Genomic DNA, 23,729 nt, shown 5'->3' with positions numbered 1-23,729 from the left:
AAATTCGTCGTTTTTTGGATTCATAAATCAAATGTTGGTCAGTCACTTAATTCAAATCGTGATATGGACTAGTGTATGTGAAAACTGAAATGCAAAAAGACCGTTTTAATATGAATCCGATATCTTCCGTTTGCCTAGCTGTATATATGCGTTGCGGAGACGAGCTTTTACTACACGCATACTGAAACACACGTGACGCTCCCGGTAATTTTTGGCATTTTCATCTCACATGAACAGATAAACTCAATCTCCCAAACTGCTGTGAGTGTCACTTTTACCGTTTCATTTGAGAAAACAAGCATCATATCATACTGTATGACACAGAAACTTCACGGCAACCTGTCAAAATAAAAGTACGGTGTAACATGTAATGGGCTGGGTAGGTGTCGACGTTAAAAAAAAACACAATCTAATAGGTAGAAAAATAATTTCATTGTTAGTTAGTTAGTAAACACAAGTACATCTAATTGATGTACATCTAATTCAAATTAGCCATTTTAATCTAGATTAATCTAGATTAATTCCAAGATTTAATCTAGATTAATCTAGATTAAAAAAATTAATCTATGCCCACCCCTAATATATATATATATATATATATATATATATATATATATATATATATAAATTATAGAAATGAATACTTTTATTTAGCAAGGATGCTTCAAATTGATAAAGTGATGATGGATATTTATAATTTTACAAAAGATTTCTATTTCCGATAAATGCTCTTCTTCTGAACTTTCTATTCATCAGAGAAACCTGAAAAACTTCTACTTAGTCGTTTATAATATACATAACATAATAATAATAATAACATAATAATAACATAACATAATAATAATAATAAATGCTTTTTGAGCAGCAGATTAGAATATTGGAATGATTTCTGAAGGATCGTGTGACTGGAGTAATGATGCTAAAAATTCAGCTTTGAAATCAAAGGAATAAATAAAATTTTACAATATATATATATATAATAAAATATATTTTAAAATGCACCTCATTCATCTATTTAAACTCTTATTTTAAATAGTTAACATATTTCAATATTGTACTGTTTTTGCAGAAGAGACTTCTTTAAAAACATTGAAAATCAAAAACTTTTGACTGGGAGTGTATATTTGTTGCGTATCATATTTTATAAATCAAGCTTTTATAGCTTGTATAGTATGATGTAGAACAATATGGGGCTCATACTTGAGGAGAGAAAAAACTGTCAATTCACAATGTCAAACCAAGTACTTGCAAGTGGAATCCACTTCAGGAGGGGGTTTGAGACTCATTCCAGATGCATCTGGACAAGTGTAAATGCATCTGGTTGTTGAAGGCACATATGTAAATTTTTCTCCTCCCAAAACGTCCGAAAATAAAAATTTGAGAGTGTGCTTTTGGTAGCCAAATACCACAGTGCTATCGCAATGTGTATCATGGCCCATCGGAGATGAGCAACTCTCTTCATGTGCAAACTGACGTTTGGAATGACAATTTGTGGTGCCTTTGCATATTTAACACGCAGTCATACATAAAAATGACTGTACAGTAGATGCTTAAATTTCGGTGCTTTTTTTAGACAATTAGTTAATATCTATTAGGAGTGTTTGAAAGTTACTCATTTTGTGTATGCTCTGTACTTTCCAGGAGGTGTGTGTGTGTGTGTGTGTGTGTGTCTCAAGAAGTGATTATGAATTTGAACTTTGATTTGAACTCACTGCGGTGTGTGTGCGTGTGTTTGTGTAATTTGAGGCCATGCTGTAGGTTTCTGTGTGAGCTACACATCACTGGGTGTGGCCAAAGGCAGATTCTGTGTGGCCAGTCAGGTAAAAAGAATGCACACACATACAGACACACACATTTTTCTGAAAACTAGATCAGATGTCCAATGTTTGTTTAAGTTCTGTTTAAAGGATAAACTCAGTAAATTAAGAATGAGTGTGTGTATGTGTCTGTAAATGTGATTAGATTAAAATATTTGGGTAAGGAGGGGTGGCCAGTTTACAATTGATTTTTTTTTTTTTTTTTTTTTTTTTTTGGTAAATGTCTTTTGTTTGTTTCCGACAAAGACAAAAAGACAGATATTCAGGTCTTTCTGTGTGGGAGAAAACATTCTCTTATTTTCTCAGTGGCTTCCTTCATGTGGTTGAGTCTTTCTCTACTTTCCTCTTTTGTGTCTATAAACTTTTCATGAACATTTTATTCATGTTTTACAGAAAGTAGCGCATGTTCATGTTGAGAAGAGCTTTGTGTTAGACAGCAAGAGGCAGCAACTTGTATTGTTTTCATTATTGATCTTAAAGTAGTGTGTTGCTAATTTGGTTTCATCTTAACTCATCATCTTTATCTTAACTCATTCTTCTTTAACTGTTCCGTTCTGTTCTGTTTAAAGTTTTTTTTTTTTTGAGTTGATGCCATTTTTTATATCCTTTGGTGGTAAAAGTTTTATTTATTAGGAGAGATTTTATTTCATTTTATTCAGTGATTATTTTTTATCTGTTATTTATTTTCAAGATGATTTTCTGTGTTTGATGTATTTACTATTAGCACAGAGTTTCCTGTTTATTAGCAAAATATACTAGCTTCTGTCTACGTTTTAAACTGCTGTTTAAAAGACTTGATTCTGATTGGCCAATCACAGTGTGCAGTTGTCAGATATTTGACTATGAATAAATATTATTAGCAGAGTGTGCTATTATCGGTGTTTGCTCTGTTTATTGTAAGTAAGAGTATAATGTTTTAATAGGCTTTTAGCATAGAGATAGTTGTGTTCATTACTAGCACAGAGTTTACTAAGTTATGGGAGTTTGCCCTGTTTATTACTCCTGGAGAGTTTGCTCTATTAGTTATCGGCAGACATTTTATATTTATTAGCGTGATTGCTGTGTTTATTATGAGTTTAATACAGTTTACTGTATATATTATTGACAGAATTTGCTTTGTTATCGTCAGAGTTTGCTGTTTATTACTGGCAGAGAATTGATGTGTTTATTATGTGAGGAAAGTGTTTACTATGTGTTACTATGTTAGGAATGAGTCACAATCATTAGCTACCTGACTAATTGCCCAAAAAACTGACTAGTCAATTAGTGAGGATGACTAAAATTTGTTTTGTTTTTATTTAAGAAAATAACGCTTATCGTGCTAATTGTCAGCGTTAAACCATTGAAACCTTTTAATAAATTCCTCTTTGAAAAATATCTCTAAATTAATTTTTTTCAAAGCACAAGCGGTGCACACATGCAGATAGTAGTGTTGTCAAAAGTACCAGTACTTAGGTACCAAGTCGATTCTCAAATTTAAAAAAAAATGTGATAAGTACTGATCCGCTGACAAGCATGCTTTCAGACGCTTCCTTATGAGCGTCTGCAACAACGTCAAAGGTTTAAATTTACAACATGTTTTTGCAGCGCTGAGCATTGTAGCCAATCACAGATGTGTGTGAATGCAGTGGCCAATCAGAGGAGTGTAGGGAGTTCTGCATTGTTTCTAATAGTTTCGCTATAACCAATAAAGTAAAAACACAATGTAAATAAGAGATATATTGTGCAGTAAGCAGTATAGATTGATGTTTGGATTATAACGGGAGTTTTCACTCAGTCATTGAGTTTGTGCTGAGGCTGAACTGAACTGGTATCACCGTCACTGATTATAATGGAGCGACTGTGCGTTAAGTCTTGCAGAGTAAGTGCAATAGACTGGCCACCTGTAGAGCTCTATGAAATCTGTTTATTTATTTTTTCCAAATTCCGTTTTTTAAGTTTAAATTTTTCTGGAATCTATTTTTTCCCAGAGTCTTTTTGTAATGGCTAAATTAAACAATATTAATTAACAAAAAGCATTTCTGATTAATTAAAATCATTAAAATTGACACAATTTAACAGCAATTTATTAAATGGTTTTTACAAAAATGTCATTTTTAAGGCCCTATGAAATACATTTTATTTATTTATTTATTTGCTTCTCAAATTCAGTTTTGTTTTTACCAAATTCTGTGTTTTCTATAAATTTTCTGGATTCCATTTTAATGGTTTCATTCAATTTAAATAATTAAAATCGTCTCTAATTAATTGTTGTATTTTTATGATAAATTAATTCTGGGAAATATTATTTTTTGGTAAATATTCCTTTGTGACCCTGGACCACAAAGCCAGTTTTTAGTAGCATGGGTATATTTGTAGCTATAGCCAAAAATTCATTGTATGGGTCAAAACCATCTATTTTCCTTTTATGCCAAAAATCATCGGGATGTAAATATATCAACTTTATTTGGACAACTTTAAAGGCGATTTTTCTCAGTATTTAGATTTTTTTTGTTGTTGAGATTTTCACATAGTTGTATCTCTGTCAAATATTGTCCTATCCTAACAAACATACATCAGTGGAAAGCTTATTTATTTTACTTTCAGATTATGTATAAATCTCAAATTCAAAAATTGATCCTTATGACTGGTTTTGTGGTGCAGGGTCACATTTTACCTTAGGTAATACATTTCTGTCACAGTTTCTTCAAGTTAAACCAAACTTTAATTTTGACGGGTTGATGTTAAGACCTCTATGTCTGTGTATGATATGACAATAGTTTTTATCAAAAGAAACTGTAAATGCTCATGAAGTGACTCTCAGAGCAGTTCTAGAAATTCTTTGTCTTCATGTCCTCTGATGTCTATATTGCCTTTTGATTTAAGTGTACTGACCTACTTCTGATTCATTTATTCCAAATTTGGCAAATTCCGTGACATTCTGCGTTTTATATAGTGAATTCAATTATTATGACTGGATTCTGCAACTCCATCCGCGTTTTCCACATCGCAGAAATAATAGGGCCATGCACTTGTTCTGTTTCCTGTAATGCATTTCATTGTTATTACGTTCATTGTATCTTTTTAATGCGGTTATTACATAATGCACAATATTTAAAGGCCACATGCTAATGTTTTTAACAAATTTACTTGTGTTAATGTTAATAGCATTACAATCGTTTTTGCTTTGGTACTGAGAACCGTGGGACATTACTGGTATTGGTACTAACTGAATTGTGGGTACTGTGGCCATTGCCTCACCTGTTCTCAACCTCTTTCTTCCCCCATGAGCATTGCATTTTCATTGAGTTAAATTTGACAAAACGTATCTCGAGACCTTTGCATTCCATTCTCTTCTATTGGGCTCCATCCAGTTGCTCTAGACTTGAATGTGCACATCATGCAATAAGCAGAGAATTTGCTGTTTATTATTAGCAGAAAGTCTGCTGTATTAATCATTTGCCGAGAGTTTGCTGCGTCTCGCTCTGTCTTTGTGTCCCTTCTCTTTCATCATCTTTTTCAATTTCATTTTTAATGTGAGTTAAATACAAAGCCATAGTTCAAAGACTTGAACTGTTTGTCAGACACACTTACTGTGGATTAGTCAGAAGAAACTTGGACAGAACACAGTGTGCGCGTGTGTGTGTGTGTGTGTGTGTGTGTGTGTCTGTAGAGTGTATGTGTGTGCGTGAATGTGGGTGGATGTGAGTGTATCTGCTGTATTTATAAAGTTTGTGGAGGTGCGGTATTCTAATTCCATCCAGCTGTAATAAATCTTACTGCTTCTCATTTGTGCTTGTCTGGTCATCATCATAGTTTTGCTGAAACTATTCTTAACCAGCTCAAGAATGGTAAAAATCATGAAGAATCACACAAACTCTCTCTCTCGTTGTACTCTAAAGCAGACTAATGGTATAAAATAGTTTTGAAAAAAATAGGTAAATTGCAAACACTCACATTTGTGACCCTGAACCACAAAACCAGTCTTAAGTAGCACAGGTATATTTGTAGCAACAGCCAAAAATACATTGCATGGGTCAAAATGATCCATTTTTATTTTATGCCAAAAATCATTAGGATATTACGTAAAGATCGTGTTCCATGAAGATATTTTGTAAATTTCCTACCATAAATGTATCAAAACTTAATTTTTGATTAGTAATATGCATTGCTAAGAACTTCATTTGGACAACTTTAAAGGTGATTTTCTCAGTATTTGATTTTGCACCCTTAGATTTCAGATTTTTCAAATAGTTGAAAATAGTATCTCAGCCAAATATTGTACAAACCCTACATCAATGGAAAGCTTATCTATTCAGTTTCAAAAAACTGACTCTTATGACTGTTTTTTTGGTCCAGGTCACATTTGTGTAAACTTTGGCTGATATATATAGTAAGCTATAATAACGGTTGAAGCACTTTTTACTTACTAACATGAGAACTATCAGCTCAGATTGCTTTCCATTGCAACCTAATATTTCTAAGGATAATAAATACTTGTCTGTACATTTGGTCTGAAATAAAAGATAATTCTAGTACCTTGTCTGCATAGCTGATTAGACAGATCTGTCAATCTGATGATTTGCAGATCAAAACATGTTTTAAAAAGGTGTGTGTGTGTGTGTGTGTGTGTGTGTGTGTGTGTGTGTGTGTGTGTGTGTGTGTGTGTGTGTGTGTGTGTGTGTGTGTGTGTGTGTGTGTGTGTGTGTGTGTGTGTGTGTGTGTGTGTGTGTGTGTGTGTGTGTGAATATAGGTCAGTCATTATTTCACAGACACATACCTCTTTTTAATAATTTCTGGAATTTTTTTTTACAAACCATTGTAGATGTCTGTGTATGTGCTGATAGTTTAAGAATGGCGACAGTGCGTTCTAAATAATTCCTAGTCATCTATATTTATTAAATAAATTATTATTATTATTAATAAAAAAAAAAACAACACACACACTGGCCTGGCCCTGGATCGATTCCCACGGCTCTCAGCCCTGCCCCATTCGTCACAAAAATTTTAAGCTCTACTATCTTAAAAAAATTAGTTAGTTTACTTAAGTGTTTTAAGGGAACATGTTTCCTCGAATGTTTTGAATATTCTCAATTCATCAGGTTTTACAGTGCAGCTTTATTATAGGGGTTCATTCGTCAACTAGTTCAGGCATCCCACTGACTAGTTGGTTTTGAAAATGTAGTTTTGTAAATCCCTGTTTATCTGCCGTTAAGTGTTTTCTGCTTGTGTTATATTTCTTCATTTATATTCTTGGTGTGGGCAGTGCTTCTACCAAATTGACTTAAGGTACATTACTGGCAAATGTCCAAATAAGAAGCCAAAAATACACAGAGATTGCTAAGATAGGCCTTTAATTGCAGAGAGACAACAAGACATGAATTCATAGGATAACTAACCTATGTTGTAACCCTCCTAATAACTGATGAAATAAATTCTGTCAGGGTTCATTTTTTGTTTGTTTTGTATTGTTTTGTTTTTCTCAATCAGAATCATGTCTTGCTAAATAAAAATGCTAATTGCATTAATTAAAACAAGAAAGATTTTGAGAAGCAAAATTGCATGTCTTTTGAATTATTTTTTATTTATTTGCATTGATTATTTATTTATTTTTTCATCTGAACAGGGTAAGAAAGCACAATTTAATTGAGGATACACTTTCAGTCAATTTTTTTTAAATGTTTTTTTTTTTTAAGGAAGCCTCTTCTGCTCACCAAGCCTGCATTTATTTGATCCAAAGTACAGCAAAAAACAGTAAAATTTAAAAATATTTTCACTATTTAAAACAACACTTTTCTGTTTGAATATATTGTATGATGAATGTAATTTATTCCTGTGATTAAAGCTATATTTTTAGCATCATTACTGCAGTCTTCAGTATCATATGATCCTACAGAAATTATTCTAATATGTTGACTTACTGTTCAAGAAACATTATTATTATTATTATTATTATTATTATTATTATTATTATTATTATTACAAAACAGTACTTTTTTTATTCTTTGATGAATAGAAAGATCCAAAGATCAGAATTTATCTGAAATAAAAAGCTTTTGTAATATTTTACACTATACCAAAAAAAATATACACTATACCAAAAGCTTCAGTGTAAGAAATTATACAAATGAATACTTAAATTTAGCAAGGATGCTTTAAATTGATCAAAAGTGATGATAAAGACATTTATAAATGTTACAAAAGATTTCTGTTTTTAGATGAATGCTGTTCTTCTAAACTTTCTATTCATTAAAGAAAACTACTCGGCTGTTTTCGACATAATAATAATAATAAATGTTTTTTGAGCAGCAAATCAGAATATTACAATGATTTCTGAAGGATCATGTGACTGGAGTAATGATGCTAAAAATTCACCTTAGTTAGAAATCACAGGAACAAATTTTAAAATATATTCAAATAGAAAACAGTCAAAAATTTAACTGTTTTTTTCTGTACTTTGGATCAAATTAATGCAGGCTTTGTATAGCAGAAGAGACTTCTTTAAAAAAAATTTAAAACTTACTGTTCAAAAACTTTTGACCGGTAGTGTATATTTTTTAAAACTACAGAATTTCAGTTGTTTTGAAGATGTTTAGATTGAAGATACTCCATCTATCCGTTCTTCAAACTGCTTATTCTACAGCAGGGATCCTCAAATCTTACCCTGGAGGTCCAATGCGCTGCAGAGTTTAGCTCTAACCCTAATCAAACACACCTGAGATTGCTAATGAAGGTCTTCAGGATCATTAGAGAATCACAGGTAGGTGAGTTTGATCAGGGTTGGGGCTAAACTCTGCAGCGCATTGGACCTCCAGGGTAAGATTTGAGGAACCCTGTTCTACAGGGTCGCATGTATGCTAGAGCCTACGCAACAATATGACAAAACTACTGAAAAAAAGAAAATGTTTTTTTGTGGTGCAGTTTGAAAAGGTTTACAGTATCCCATTGATTATTTGTGTGCACGTCTAATTCACACACTCTTCTTTCACTCTCTCATACACTCTTTAACTACTCTTCTCTGTCTCTCTCACTTTTTTTCCTCTTTATTCTCATCTGTTGTGTTTGATTATAAAAAGAGCTAGGGCTGGGCAATTTGGCTTAGAATCAAAATCTCGATTAATTGAACATTTTAACCCGATTACGATTAATGAACGATTATTTTATTTATTAATAAAATTATATTTAATTATATTTATATAATAATTATTTTTTTGCCCTCATAGTTCACTGACAAGTTTTGTACAGTAAATATGTTCACATATTACAAGCGAGAGATTTTTGGATAAAGGGTGCATTACTTGATTTTAAAATAATTGAAGGAAACACACTATCTATGATCTATGATTATTAATTGAACATCAGTGTTGAACAACTGAAATTAAAGCAAGCATTGCTTAAAACGAAAAGTCACATTTTTCTTAAATTAGTGAAAATAAATAACTTGCACTATTGGAAACAAAATAAATAATTTTCAATGTTTTTCATATTAAAAGTAGAAAATAAGCAGTATCTCCTCTAAATAAAATTACCCTTGTATATCCTGTAAAAATACTTTTTACTGTATAAATACTGTTTAAGCTCTCCATCGACATGTCGGCGGAATAACGGAACGGAGCGCTTGTGTTTTTTAAAGGGAAAGTAATTGAAATAATCTTCCTGGAAAAATTTTAACGATTATAGGTTCTGAATGTCGATTTCGATTATTTTTCGATTAATCGCCCAGCCCTAAAAAGAGCTTGGCGTAAAAGATGTTTCTAGGTCATGGCACTCCTTGCCGAAGCAGCATTTCCTGAGGGTTGTGCCAGTGTTGCATTAACACTTAAGCATAGGTGTCAACACAATGCTTCTCGTGCACAGTGCTTCTCTTTGTCATCGGAAATTGCATTAAACATGTTTAATGCAGAAATTGATTAAATGAGTAAGTGGCACCGTTCAAACCATTTACGCTGTAGTCCAGTGCAGAAGGATTATTAACCAGACTAAGGTGGAGATCTACAGCTGATTTGTATATAATTAGACTTGAGCTAAAACAGTTCTGATACACCCAAAATCTGCATCATTGTAAAGGCTAGCGTGAGAAACAAGTGGAGGTAGTTATTGAATGAGTGTGTGGCTCCAGATAATGAACAGGTTCCGTAGTGCGTTAACAGATTCCTCTGACTGTACGTTAAGCAAGACGGAAGTTGGGGGAAAGAATGATGAAAATGTATCAGTTTATCACATAGCATGCTTGCTGATTCTATACTTTTTCACTGTGAAAGTACTTTTTCTATTACAAGTCTACCTGCAGTTTTTTTGTTTTTGTTTAAGGGGTTCACCCAAAAATGAGAATTCCCCCCATGATTTACTCACCCTCAAACCATCCTAGGTGTATACAACTTTCTTCTTTCAGGCAAATACAATTAGGGTTATATTAAAAAATGACCTGGCTCTTCCAAGGTTTATAATGGCAGTGAATGGGTGCTGAGATTTTGAAGTCCAATAAAGTGCATTCATCCATCATAAAAAGTGCTCCACACAGAAGTGAATTAGTATGTTTGTGTAAAAAAAATATTTTTTAATATAACTCAGATTGTATTTGTCTGAAAGAAGAAAGTCATATATACCTAGGATGGCTTGAGGATGAGTAAATCATGGGGTAATTTTCATTTTTGGGTGAACTATGCCTTTAAGAAACAGCTTTATGTATGGTTTAAGTAACTAAACCATTAATAAACCTACAGATTGCATCGTAATATTAAATTTAATACAAGGCAGAGTGCTACAATGAGTGTAACAGTGGTTGGGGGCAAATTGTAACCCTTGAAAAATACATTTACCCACTGTAAGATCACATTTCAAAGTAATATTTTGCTTTAATGTTTATTAATATCACTGAATAGTTTAATCCTTTAATATATAAATTATTATAGCGGTCAGAAATAATATGAATTAAACAAAAGTCTAGATGGGACTTTTCACTTTCATTTTTGTAACTAAAATACTAATTTTTAACATGAATCATCTGAGTTTTCAACTGTATGCTTTGATTTTTGGCTCTTTTTTTTATCACAGAGCACACAGCATGTGGTGTCTCTGCTGGCTTTGGTAAAGTGTAATGCAGTGTAAGTGTAATTGGGTGCCAATGTTTTATTCATTTGACAGAGAGCGAGAGAGAAAAAGAGAGAATATTTAATTAATGTTGGTGGTCTTTTCTGAGTTTCCTGAGATTTGAGTTTGTAAATGCATTTTAATTTACTTTGAATCACTCTTTTGAAACTTTTTGTTGATTATGTACAAAACAGTTTGCCGCTTCATGAAAAGGCAATAAGCTCTTTTTTTATGCTACTTTCAATATTGTTATTATTAAAAAAAATGTGGCTTGTGCCATGCAGGCATTAAAAATATATTACAATTTTTCAACCAGCTTTATATTGTTTCAGTGTCAGTAGTAAATGTAAATGAACAATGTGTATTCTATATCTGTGTAACCTACAACCAGGTCTCCTGGATTATTTGCCAGTTAAAATCAATGTGAAGTAAACAAAAAATTAGAGAGGAAAAAGAAAAATATATTTCGAATTATATATACTTAAAGAAGGAAAATAGCAAGGATCATAAATGCACCAAAATAAAAAATAAACTGGCAACTAAACTCCCTTTTTGTTTTCCTCCACAGGTTCGTCTGTTTTCATCATCAACTTCATGGAGAGAGAAAAAAGTTTTGCAAGTGTACATTAGCAATTTTGGTCTGGAAGTCAAGAGTCAAGATAAACAATATCTTGATGATTAGCTAGTTTTTTGGCATTTAAGGAGTACATAACTGCAGCATCTATTGGCTGCCAATCATTAGTGGGGTAACACCGGCGGCTAGCCATCAGAGATTTGTGAGTAGTGGCTAACCACTAGCATTGGGTGGTTAGCGTGTGGCGTCCATTAGAATTTCTGTGGGTGTTTCGAGTGTAAAAGACACGGATGGGACAAGCCAGCCTTTCCAGATGGCCTGAATGGGAGAAGGAGTGAGCATGGACAACCTTTCGGAGTTTGGAGGCCTTTGTCCGTCCACTCGGAGGGAATGGGAGTGAGTCCACACTAATGTCATAATATGAGTCATTTGCAAGGTTATATGTTTATGAGATTTTAATAGTGCCAAAAATGATTTTTAAATAGAAAACATTTTCCTGTGATTTCCTCTCAGCACAGGCAGCTGCGTGGATGATTTAATGGATGAAGATGAGAAGGACAGAGCAAAAAGGTCTGTGTTTTGAGCTCTTTATAGTCGTAGTACAAATTTTTGTGCAATGTTGAAAAATACACATTTGACTGCGGACCTGTGAACGTTAATTGTGTCCAGAGATGATTAAGAAATCACACCTCTAAAAGCTCTTCACACTTTCACTCAATACAATAGATTTACCTTGAGAAAGGGCTGAGAGAGAGAGAAAGAAAGGAGGAGGGGAGTAAAGAAAATTGGAGATAATGGAAAGGGTTGAAAGCATTTTTTGATGGGAGAAAAATATATATGTACCTTTCGCTTTTACTCCCAATACAACTACAAAGCTAAATAAATGTTAATGGGATTATTTATTAAAATTATTATTATTATTAAAATTAGGGGGAAAATGTTTTCTATAACATGAGTTATTCCTCTCCATCCAAGAAAAAAAGAATATATTTTTGCCAGTTTGCATGACATTCTGCACCACATAATAACTGTTTCCAGCACAGGTGTTTGCAATTGTACTGATTAGATAATGTTTCCCAAGTGTCAGGAATGTCTGAAATGAGAGAATGTTTACACCGGAGAGTAATCTTTCATTTGGAGACTTTATATAAACTAGCTGGAAGCTTAGAATCATTATCCTCAATTGTAATTGAATTGAAATTTGTGAATTGTTGAAGCATTTTAGAGATATGGCTGTGTAATAGACGTGTCTGTAATTCATTAGTTATCAGTGATTCTCATTTGAAATAATACACAAACACCATTACATTCAAACATTTTCTTTTTGAAGATGTCGGCTTGTAGTTTCATCAGTTTCTATGTTATTAAAAACTGTTTTAATCCATTTTGAGTGTAGTCAACATATGTTTATTTTTAATTTATGCATTTGTCTACCTCTCTCTGTCTCTCTGCAGGGCATCCCGTAATAAATCCGAGAAGAAAAGAAGAGACCAGTTCAATGTTCTCATTAAAGAGCTGTGTACGATGCTGCAGGGTCAAGGTCACCCCCGCAAGATGGACAAATCCACCATCCTGCAGAGGACCATTGACTTCCTGCAGAAACAGAAAGGTGAGGCGAAAACGTCACATATTAAAGGGATAGTTCACCCATAAATGAAAATTGCCATTAAATACTCACCCTCATGTTGTTCCAAACCCGTAAGACCTTTGTTTATCTTCGGACCACAATTTATGATATTTTTATGAAATCTGAGAGCTTTCTACCCCTGCTTAGACAGCTATGGTACCACCACATTCAAGGTCCAGAAAGGTAGTAAGGACATTGATAAAATAGTTGTGAACAGATCCCAAAAAATAAAGTCGTTATTTTTGTTTTCTTTCCCCACAAAAAGTATTCTTGTAGCTTCATAACATTACAGTTGAACCACTGATGTCACATGGACTATTTTAATGATGTCCTTACTACTTTGGTTTAATAGTTTAATATTTAAGTAGTTGTTGCTGTCTATATAGGGACAGACGACATGACGTAGGAATTTTTGGGTGAACTATTCCATTAATATAAGTGCTCCCTAGTTTCTAACCAGATGGAAGAAAACATGTAGTTTGATGGGCATTTATGTTGGTGCATAACACATCCAATTTTCAGTACAATTTTGGAAAGTTTTACTTTCATTTTTTGTGCTAAAAATATTTATTTAGGTGAAAAAATGATTTTTAATAACTAGAATGATACCCAACTGTGCTAAAACCAGGGTTGTGGTATTGAGGGTGGAAGAGAGTACTGTACTTTTACTCTTCCCACCTAAAATTCCTGCTGGTACTGAGACTCAAACCCACAACCTTTGGGTTACAAGTCTGACTCTCTAACCATCTCTCTAACCATTAGGCCACGACTGCCCCTAAAATAATGTATATTATATTTTAAATGTATTATAAATATTATTATTATCAGCCAGAACATGTACACTACCATTTAAAAGGTTTTGAACAGAAAGATTTTTAATGTTTTTTAAAGAAGTGTCTTCTGTTTACCAAGCCTGCATTTATTTGTTCCAAAGTACAGGAAAAAATATTTAAAATAACTCCTTTTCTATTTATTCCTGTGATCAAAGCTACATTTTCAGCATCTTTACTCCAGTCTTTAGTATCACATGATCCTTCAGAAATCATTCTAATATGCTGATTTGCTGTTCAAGACCTTTTTTTTATTATTATTATCAATATTTAAAACAGTAATTTTTTTTTTCAAAATTCTTTGATGAATAGAAAGATCCAAAGATCAGCATTTATCTAAAATAAAAAGCTTTTGTAACATTATACACTATACCATTCAAAAGGTTTCTATTTTTAGATAAATGCTGTTCTTCTGAACTTTCTATTCATCAAAGATTTCTGATTTCTGAATGATCTTGTGACTGGAGTAATGATGCTAAAAATTCAGCTTTGAAATCAGGAATGAATTACATTTTAAAAAATATTCAAATAGAAATTTTAAATAGTAGTAATATTTCAAAATGTTACTGTTTTGCTGTACTTTGGATCAAATAAATACAGGCTTGGTGAGCAAAAGAGACTTCTTTGAAAAATATTTTGGCTGTTTTCGGACAATCACTGTGTCATACAGGAGATGAACATCATGAGCATGAAGCCATAAATCATGTTTTTGTTCCTCATATTTGCGTATTCAAGGAATATTCCGCACATGTGTAGTCACTTGCAGTTCTAGAGAGGAAAAAACCCTTAAGCATTCAGATAAACTTGATTTTCCAGAGAGGTAAACCTCATTAGAAAACCAGCGAGTTGCAGATGTTTCGTTTGGTAGACAGTTTGATTTAATTTGATTCGCCCACCTCACATCAGCAAGGTTCGTATTATCATTGCCACAATTGATTTAAACTTTCGACTCAATTGTATTTACGTGCTTATGCCAGGGTTTACACATATTTTGGACCCTGTTTGGAACAGAATACTTTTTTATTTATTTTCGCATTTGGTGGGAGGAGCAAACTTCCGCAAGCTCCTGGGAGTATCACTACTAACACCTTTGTGTGCCAGGAGCTTCTCTGTGATGGGCCCAGTTCCATTGCCTGGCTGAATCCAGGGCACAGCTGTCAGGCCATCGGCAGAACGTTTACTGGCCTATAAACAATCCCAGCGCCGTTTCCAACTTCCAATCTCAAACTTCCTCACTGTTTGATTTAAATTTCGTTTCATTTGTACCCATTCCATCCAAACCTACTAGTCCACACAATTCCTTTCTCAGAATGCCACAATCAAGTTCTTACATTTTCCTGCTGTTCTGTGTTTTCCAGAGATCACGGCGCAAACCGAATCTTGTGAGGTCCGGCAGGACTGGAAGCCTTCTTTCCTCAGCAACGAGGAATTCACCCAGTTAATGCTGGAGGTAAAGCAATCCGTCATATCTGCTTCATCAACCTTCAGTTTTTCTGTCGCCCTGTGGGAATACTCCACACTTCAGCTGCATTTCTTAAGTACGGTGCTGTCAACACATCATGTATTTTGCGAGGCTGTGTGAGATGCCATATAGCGCTGCTTTAGGCATAACTGCGGAGCCTACTTAAAAAGACACAAACATTACAGATAAAGCAAACACGTATGCGTTTAACTTTAATCATGTAGCAGGAATACATGTTAATATAGAGAGTCAGCCTGACCTGCGCACCACATTCCTATAGCCTTAAAACCGGAAGTTGAGCTTTTTATGGGGCATTTTTGAATTACCCCAGAGTTTCCAGCATTAAGGAAACATTCACACTTGAACACTTCCTTTCAAAAACAACCTCTGGCTCTTCTCAGTTCCCAGGCCAGTAAATAAGGCATGTAAAAACGGCAACATGAGAAGACGGGTATGGCTTGAGGAATCCTTCATTTATTTTTTGTTACATAAAGAAAACAATGAAAAAAAATGTCCTGATAGACAACATTCTGCAGCTACCAAGGTTTTTCATAACTGGCTTTCTCAGCTTCAATAAAAAAAATAGTAAATGAATGCATTTTTTTACACATTAAATGTACCCATTTATTGCATTGTGTGAGGAAAATACCAATATTCAACGTTCAATTCAGTCATTCACTGAATAATGACTGATGATTCAATGCTGACGGAATTTTCATTGTTAGATAAACTATTTCTTAACTATTTCATAACAAAAGGAACATTGTCATCAGTGTGTTATGAGAATCAGTGTATTCTGCTGATTCATAACGGCATTTTTTTGTATTATGACAGGCATTGGATGGTTTCCTGATAGCTCTTACTACAGATGGGAACATCATATATGTATCTGACAGCGTCTCGTCTCTCATTGGTCATTTGCCGGTAAGTAAGGGATGTGATTTGATTTTCCAATACAATAAATTCCAGTCCAATGCATCCAACTTAATTTGATGCTTTAGTTTTCATAAAATGAATTTGTTACCACTGAGAATGCTGTTTTATAATGACTAGTCATGTTATTAGTAATATAATTGTCATATTTTTCTAAACTTAGCTAAGGCAGCCCACACACAGCAGGTTTTCTGTAGGCTGCTGACAAGAGTCCTTAGGAAATGCTTCAAATTTTTTTAGACCTTCAGTTGTATTTGTACATTATCTAAAAATCATGAAATGTCAAGTGAAATGATCAGAAAAATATACCCCCAGCTGAAGTGGAATGTTGTTGGCAGTTAAGTGGTTTCACTTCTAGGAGAAAAAAACTGTTTCATAAACCTGAATCAATGTACCTCTCTTCTTAATGCTGCAAATGCGTCAAAATCCATTCATCGTGTGATCACATGCTGCCAGTCTAATGAGATTTGCTTCCAGACTTTACCTTTATTTCGGGTTCCTGCTGTGTGAGTCACAAATGCGATTTGATGATACTGATGGATAGTTTCGTAACTGTCAAACCCACCTTGAACTTTGGCCTTCTTAAGCAGAGAGGAGGGCTTAGCAGACCCTTGTTCTTGAGGAACAGAATAAGCTGAACTCAGGTGGCACTGAAGGTCATGTGTAGCCATTATGGATCTACTCAGATTGTGCTAATACTCTTATGATTTTCTTGAGATGGTGCTTTGGAGTTCTTATAACAGCAGAACAGCATTCTTTATGTGCTATTATTGTATTTATCACTATTTTAAAATTTGCTTTTCTTTTCTTTTTTTTCTTTTGGCTAGTAGTATTGGTACCAGTGATACTCTTCTTGTAAAGTACTGTGAAAAACTGTGAAAGTATTGCAATATAAAAGTATATTTGAAAACATTAATGTTAGGTTTGATTAATCATGATTCATTTTAGAAAAAAAAGTGTGATTAATTAGTTTTTTTTTAACCGACTGACAGAACTAGTAATTTCACATGTTTTTATTAGTTTTACATATCTGATGTGTTGACAGATTATCTGCCTGACCAATTTTTTAGACCGATATTAAGCATTTTTATGGTTAATCAGTCATTTATATGTTGTCTTCGAAGCTGATTTGCAAAAAAAATATTTACAAGCATTTAAATTTTCAGCATCATTATTCAAGTCTTCAGTGTCACATGATCCTTCAGAAATCTTTGTAATATGCTCATTAGCTGTTCTAAACATTTGTTTGATTATTATCAATATTTAAAACAGTTGAGTACATTTTTTTTTTTCAGGATTATTTGATTAATAGAAAGATCCAAAGTTCAGCATTTATCTGAAATAAAAAGCTTTTGTAACATTATACATTATACCATTCAAAAGCTTGGAGTAATTTTTGAGGGGTGAAAGAAATGATAGAAATTAATACTTTTATTTAGCAAGGATGCTTTTTTAAAAGTGATGATAAAGACATTTATAATGTTTCAAACAATTTCTATTTAAGAGGAAATGCTGTTTTTCCGAACTTTCTATTCGTCAATGAAACTTAAACTTAATAATAATAACATTTTGGGCAGCAAATCAAAATATTAGAATGATTTCTGGAGGATCATGTGACTGGAGTAACAATGCTAAAAATTCTGCTTTAAAATCACAGGAATAAATTGCATTTTAAAATATAATCAAATAAAACACAGTTATTAAAAATAGTAAAATATTTCAGAATTTTGTAGTGTATATATAAATGTTATTTATTTTATTAAATATTATTATTATTATTATTTATTTAAGCTACAGTTAAGCAACAGTTACATTTTTTCCAGCTGTATTCCATAAGAAAAGTAAAAAAAGGTCCATTACTGAGAACTGTTTTTAATAGATTGTTGTAAACTGTCACAAAGTAGTTTATTTTGATGGTGTAATTTTAGTTGATAACCATAAATACTACTACTACTGCTGCTACTACTACTATCGATAATAATAATAATATTACTATATATTATTATAAAAAAAAATGTGAAAATTGATTGTTCCAAATTCGATTTCTTGTGAAATTATGTTGTACATAAGTGCTTAGTATTATGGGAAATGATTATGACTAAAGAGTGACGTTGTCATGGATACTGTTGTGTCTCAGTCAGATATGGTGGACCAGAACATTCTGAACTTCCTGCCAGAGCGCGAGCACGGGGAGGTGTATAAACTTCTGTCATCACACATGCTCTTGACGGAGCCTTCTGCTGTGGACCTACTCAACAGCAGTGAGTGTATATACTGCATACACACATGCACAGATCAACACACAATCTATCACTAGGGCTGCACGATATTGGGAAAAAATTACATTGCGATATATTTTTTTCTTGCGATATATATTGCGATGTGTACAAATTCATTTATGTTCATCAGGTTGCAGTATAAAAGTACAGTATAATCAAAACCCTGAAATAAAATACTTTTTAAAGCTTATTTTGGGTAGTTTCATAAACAGTTTGACTCACCTTATTCACTGTCAATTCAGGCAAATCAAGGCTCTAATATGAAATTAATTATGAATGTTGCTTTTACCCTGATGAAAGGGAAATCAGCTTCTTCCTTTCACGAAAAACATTCAAAGCTTAGCCAAGATGGAGGAACAGCTGATCATAGCTGTTACAGGGATAACATTTTTTAGCAGCAGAGCTACTGCAAGCAATTTTTAGTTTTGGAAATCCATTTATCTTTGTTTATTTATCTTTGCTGAAACTTCCGCGTCTTTAGGAGAGCGCGGGTCATGATTGTTTAGCAACGGCAGACGCCACTCTGCCACTCAAGTTACAGAGCGCTTTGGAAAGAAGGAGAAAGCGGCGCGCCTAGCGTGATTTCACGTTGAGCCGTATATACTACACACAGCCGTTGTTCACTGACGAGCTGCGCACATTCACACTGATAATGAACATTGATTTGCGCAGCTCGTCGGTAAACAACGGCTGTGTGTAGTATATACGGCTCAACGTGAAATCACGCACCTGATGGCATTTACCGCTGATTACAGAACCGGCTTTACTGACAAAACGCGCAAGCATGATCGGCCGATTCGGATCGGTGCATCCCTACATATGACCGACGTTGCGTTTCTTTTTGCGACCAAATCTTCCATTTCGGCGCTTTTCTCCCGTCCCGCGCTCATTTCGCCATGCGCACGCACAGACTGCATGCATGAAGTAGGTGAAGCAACGTGTGCATTGTAGTTTTTAAAGAACCCTTAAATATGAGTTAATTACTTTATTTTAGACAAATATAGATCCGTGAATAGAAAGTTTAGAAATATAGAAAGTACATTTTTAAATCAGACACATAATTTTTTTTTTTTGCCCTGCATCGTGACTGCCACGATGTGACTATCGCGCATGCGTACATCGCGATGACGATGCTGAAACGATCTATCGTGCAGCGCTATCTATCACACACACAGATGTATGCAATATGCTGTGAGTGTGTGCTGTCTGAAGTGGCTGTAGTGCTCTATGATTACACTCAGGGCTAATTATAGAGGCTCTGTGTGTGCAGTGTAACACAGATTATCTGTTACAACACTCTGATAATCCCACATACATCTCTTACCCTGACCCCAATCCCTAAGACACACACACACACACACACACACACACACACACACACACAAAAATTCACCAATACTGAGAGATACTGGTGGAAAAAAACAGTCACTGTTGACTTATTCATCTTGTTCAATTACCAGAACCACCTCTGTTTTACTGGTTCCACTTGTTTGTTCACAAACACACAGTCACAGAGAGAGAGAGACTGTTGTATGGTCAGTCAGGTCATTGTACTCTATTTTAGGATAATCATCAAAGTCACACTGGGGCCACAGCCATAATAGAACATTAGCCTCAACCTTGTGTGTTCGTCTGACAAACTGAATTGCTGCTGTATCAGCTGCTAACCATCTCTTTCTTTCCCCTGTGCACTCTTTTTCTTATCTTTCTTTTTTTTACAGATGATACACACGTCGAGTTCTGCTGTCATTTAGCAAGGGGGAACATTGACCCGAAAGAACCACCCACGTACGAATATGTCAAATTTGTTGGAGATTTCAAGTTTCATAATAATGGTGGGTTTTATTTGTCACTTTTATCACTTCCAGCCACATGCAAAGCAAACAGACACACTAATAATTGATAGGTGTTGTTTTCGTTGTTGTTTTGCCACTTTTTTTCATGACGATAACGAGACGATGACGAGATAAAAATGGCTCGTTGATGACATGACGAGACGTGTGTGAGTTTTCGTTGACGAGACGAGAATAGACGAAAATGTTAGTGGGTGGTCCGTCAGACGTTTAAAATGCATGACATTTCTGCTTATTGTGCATGCCAATTAAAACTTAAAAAGTATCTGACGCTATGGCAAGCCGTTTTACCTTTTTTTGACTAAAACTAGACTAAAACCTTTTTGACTTTTCGTCGACTAAAACTAGACTAAAACCTTTTTGACTTTTCGTCGACTAAAATTGGACTAAAACTATCACATATAGAAGTGACTAAAATTTGACTAAAACTAAGAAATTTTAGTCCAAAAGACTAAGACTAAGACTAAATCTAAGATGGTTGTCAAAAACAACACTGTAATTGATGGATAGTTATATTTTTTATTAGTGATTTTAGACGTAGCTGTGATGAGAATCATTTGGAATGAACATGCATTTGTTTTTCTTTCTGTGCATTTGGTTGAGGAAGAGATTTAATGAGGAGGAGGCATTTGCCTATGTTGGAATTATTGGTCCATTTCCTTATTTGCATGTAGAATGTCATCGTGAGGTTACGTCTTCACTAATAGGGAATGTGAAAACGAGAAGAATCTTGGAACTGAAATAGACAGGAAGCATTCAAGCCATGTCCAGAAATATGCTACTTGTCCTTTGTAAACATTTATGATTAACAATATTTGTAATAAATGTATAAGTTTTTTTATTTACATTCTTATTTGCTAAGTATAACAAAATCCAAGTACATTATTACTTAAAAAAAACGTAGACGTTTCTCATGCTCATCAAGGCTGCATTTATTTGATCAAAAATACAGAAAAAACTGTAACTGTAAATATTTTTTTCAATTTAAAATAACTGTTTTCTATGTGAATATATTTTAAGATGTAATTTATTCTTGTGATACAATGCTAAATTTGCAGCATCATTCAGCATCATTAAACATACATTGTTTTTAGATTTATATTGTTAGAAAATATTTATATTTTGAATAAATGCTGTTCTTTTTAACTTGTTATTCATCAAAGAATCCTGAAAAAAAAATTGCGCAGCACAACTGTTTCCAACATTGATCATTTTATTATTAAATCAGCATATTAGAATGATTTCTTAAGGATCATGTGACACTTAAGACTGGAGTAACAGCTGATGAAAATGTAGCTTTGCATCACAGGAATAAATTATATTTTAAAGTATATTAAAATAAAAACCATTATTTTACATTGTAATAACATTTAGCAATATTACAGTTTTTTCTGTATTTTTAAAGTAAAGTCAAAAATAAATATATAAACATATTTTTAAGCATCATATTAAATGAAGAAATAAAGTTGATTATTATTTTATAAAAATATAATTTATTCCTGTGATGCAAAGCTGAATTTTCATCAGTCATTACTCCAGTCTTAAGGGTCACATGATCCTTCAAAAATCATTCTAATATGCTGATTTATTATTAGAATGATTTATGCTGGCAACAGTTGTGCTGCCAAATGTTTTTTAGAACCTGTGATAGTTTTTTTCAGGATTCTTTGTAAATAAATAAAACATTAAAAATAACAGCATTTATTCAAAACATAAATCTTTTCTAACAATAGAAGTCTTTACTATCCATTTTTATCAATTCAACACATTATTGCTGAATTAAAGTATTAATTTCTTTCCAAAAAAGAAAGAATAAAAATGTACTGACTGATTTTACCCAAACGTTTATTAGTGTATATTGTTAGAAAAAAATCTATTTTAAATAAATGCTGTTCTTTTAACCTTTTGACTCATCAAACAATCCTAAAAAAAAGAATCACAGATTCCAAAAAATATATATATTAAGCAGCTTCCAGGTTTCCAGGACTAATAATAAATAAGCATATTACAATAATTTCTGAAGGATCATGTGACTCTGAAGACTGCAGTAATGATCCTGAAAATTCAGTTTTGATCATAGGAATAAATAAGATTTTAATGTATATTAACATAGAAAAACATTATTTTACATTGTAATAATATTTCACAATCTAACATTTTTCTGTATTTTTGATTAAATAAACACAGCCTTCCTTAAAAAAAACCTTACTAAAAATCTTACTACAATGTAGCAATTAAATAAGTATAAAAATAGAAAGAAAATGCATTTTAAATTTCTGCTAAATTAGAAAATTGTAGAATATACTTAAAAAATACATGGTGCTAAGATTAATACTAAAATCTGATCATTGCAAGTTTTTTTTAAACAGAACATGTTTTTCTGTGTCGCAGTGCCTCTGTCCTCATGTAACGGTTATGAGCTGGCGTTTCCGCGCACGCTGCAGTCCTCACTAGAGGAGCAGATCTGTCTCGTAGCCACAGTGAGACTTGTGACCCCTCAGTTCCTGAAGGTAACAGTGGAACAAACCCCACATTCACATAAACACACTGATTCACATGCACTTAAACATACACACAATATCAATATTCCTCACATACTGCGTGCATTCATCCTTACATCAAAGGAAAGACAGACTTATTTGGTGTGTGTGTTTGTGTGTGTTAAAGGATCTGTGCAACGTGGAGGATGTGTGTGATGAATTCACATCAAGACACAGTCTGGAATGGAAATTTCTCTTCTTAGATCACAGGTGAGTCAAATGCTGCTTCATTATGCAAACGACTCCTCTGATGTTGTGATTCTGCACGGTCTTTTACGCAATTCTCGTTTAGGTCTATTTGAATCATGACTCTTTCTGATTATGTCATTTGTTTGATTCATTCATCAGTCCCTGACCCATTTACATCTGCTAATTCAGACTTTCCGCTGTCCCACGCACGACTGCGAGGGCCAGGGATGTCGTCAGATGTGCGTGCGCTTGAATCGGTTCTCACACTCGTATTTTAATATGATGTTTTTATTCTGCTGCGGCCATTCATAAATTTCAGCATAGAGATTATTTACTCAGGAGGCGTTTGTGACCCCCAGTGAGTTACATAACTGTGTGTGTGTGCGAGTACTGGATGTTCCCGTTCCCTACAGAGCTATAATTGGACATTCGAGCTGTCTCGTCAAACCCTTTCTTTTAAAGGGTAAGCGTGTGATTTCTGCATCACTAAAATATTGTGATTTTCAAACAGGTTTCCCTAACACGTCCTGTGTTTTTCATTGGTTAGTCATAAAGA

General features: G+C 33.6%; 1 protein-coding gene across 1 annotated transcript in view; it reads left to right on the top strand.

Moving 5' to 3' along the window:
* The window catches only part of npas2 (neuronal PAS domain protein 2), an 83,077-nt gene that overhangs the window by 41,706 nt on the left and 17,642 nt on the right, over positions 1-23,729 (top strand). The window contains exons 2-10 of the mRNA XM_073840387.1: positions 11,455-11,856; positions 11,974-12,030; positions 12,915-13,069; positions 15,276-15,367; positions 16,214-16,303; positions 18,450-18,573; positions 20,313-20,426; positions 22,836-22,954; positions 23,112-23,194. Of these exons, the coding sequence (XP_073696488.1) occupies positions 11,783-11,856; positions 11,974-12,030; positions 12,915-13,069; positions 15,276-15,367; positions 16,214-16,303; positions 18,450-18,573; positions 20,313-20,426; positions 22,836-22,954; positions 23,112-23,194 (908 nt within the window). The 5' untranslated portion in view covers positions 11,455-11,782. The remainder of the gene's footprint in view (positions 1-11,454; positions 11,857-11,973; positions 12,031-12,914; positions 13,070-15,275; positions 15,368-16,213; positions 16,304-18,449; positions 18,574-20,312; positions 20,427-22,835; positions 22,955-23,111; positions 23,195-23,729) is intronic.

Source organism: Garra rufa, chromosome 5 (assembly GCF_049309525.1).
Source record: "Garra rufa chromosome 5, GarRuf1.0, whole genome shotgun sequence".
Taxonomy (NCBI): domain Eukaryota; kingdom Metazoa; phylum Chordata; class Actinopteri; order Cypriniformes; family Cyprinidae; genus Garra; species Garra rufa.
This window is presented reverse-complemented; position numbering and strand designations above follow the sequence as displayed.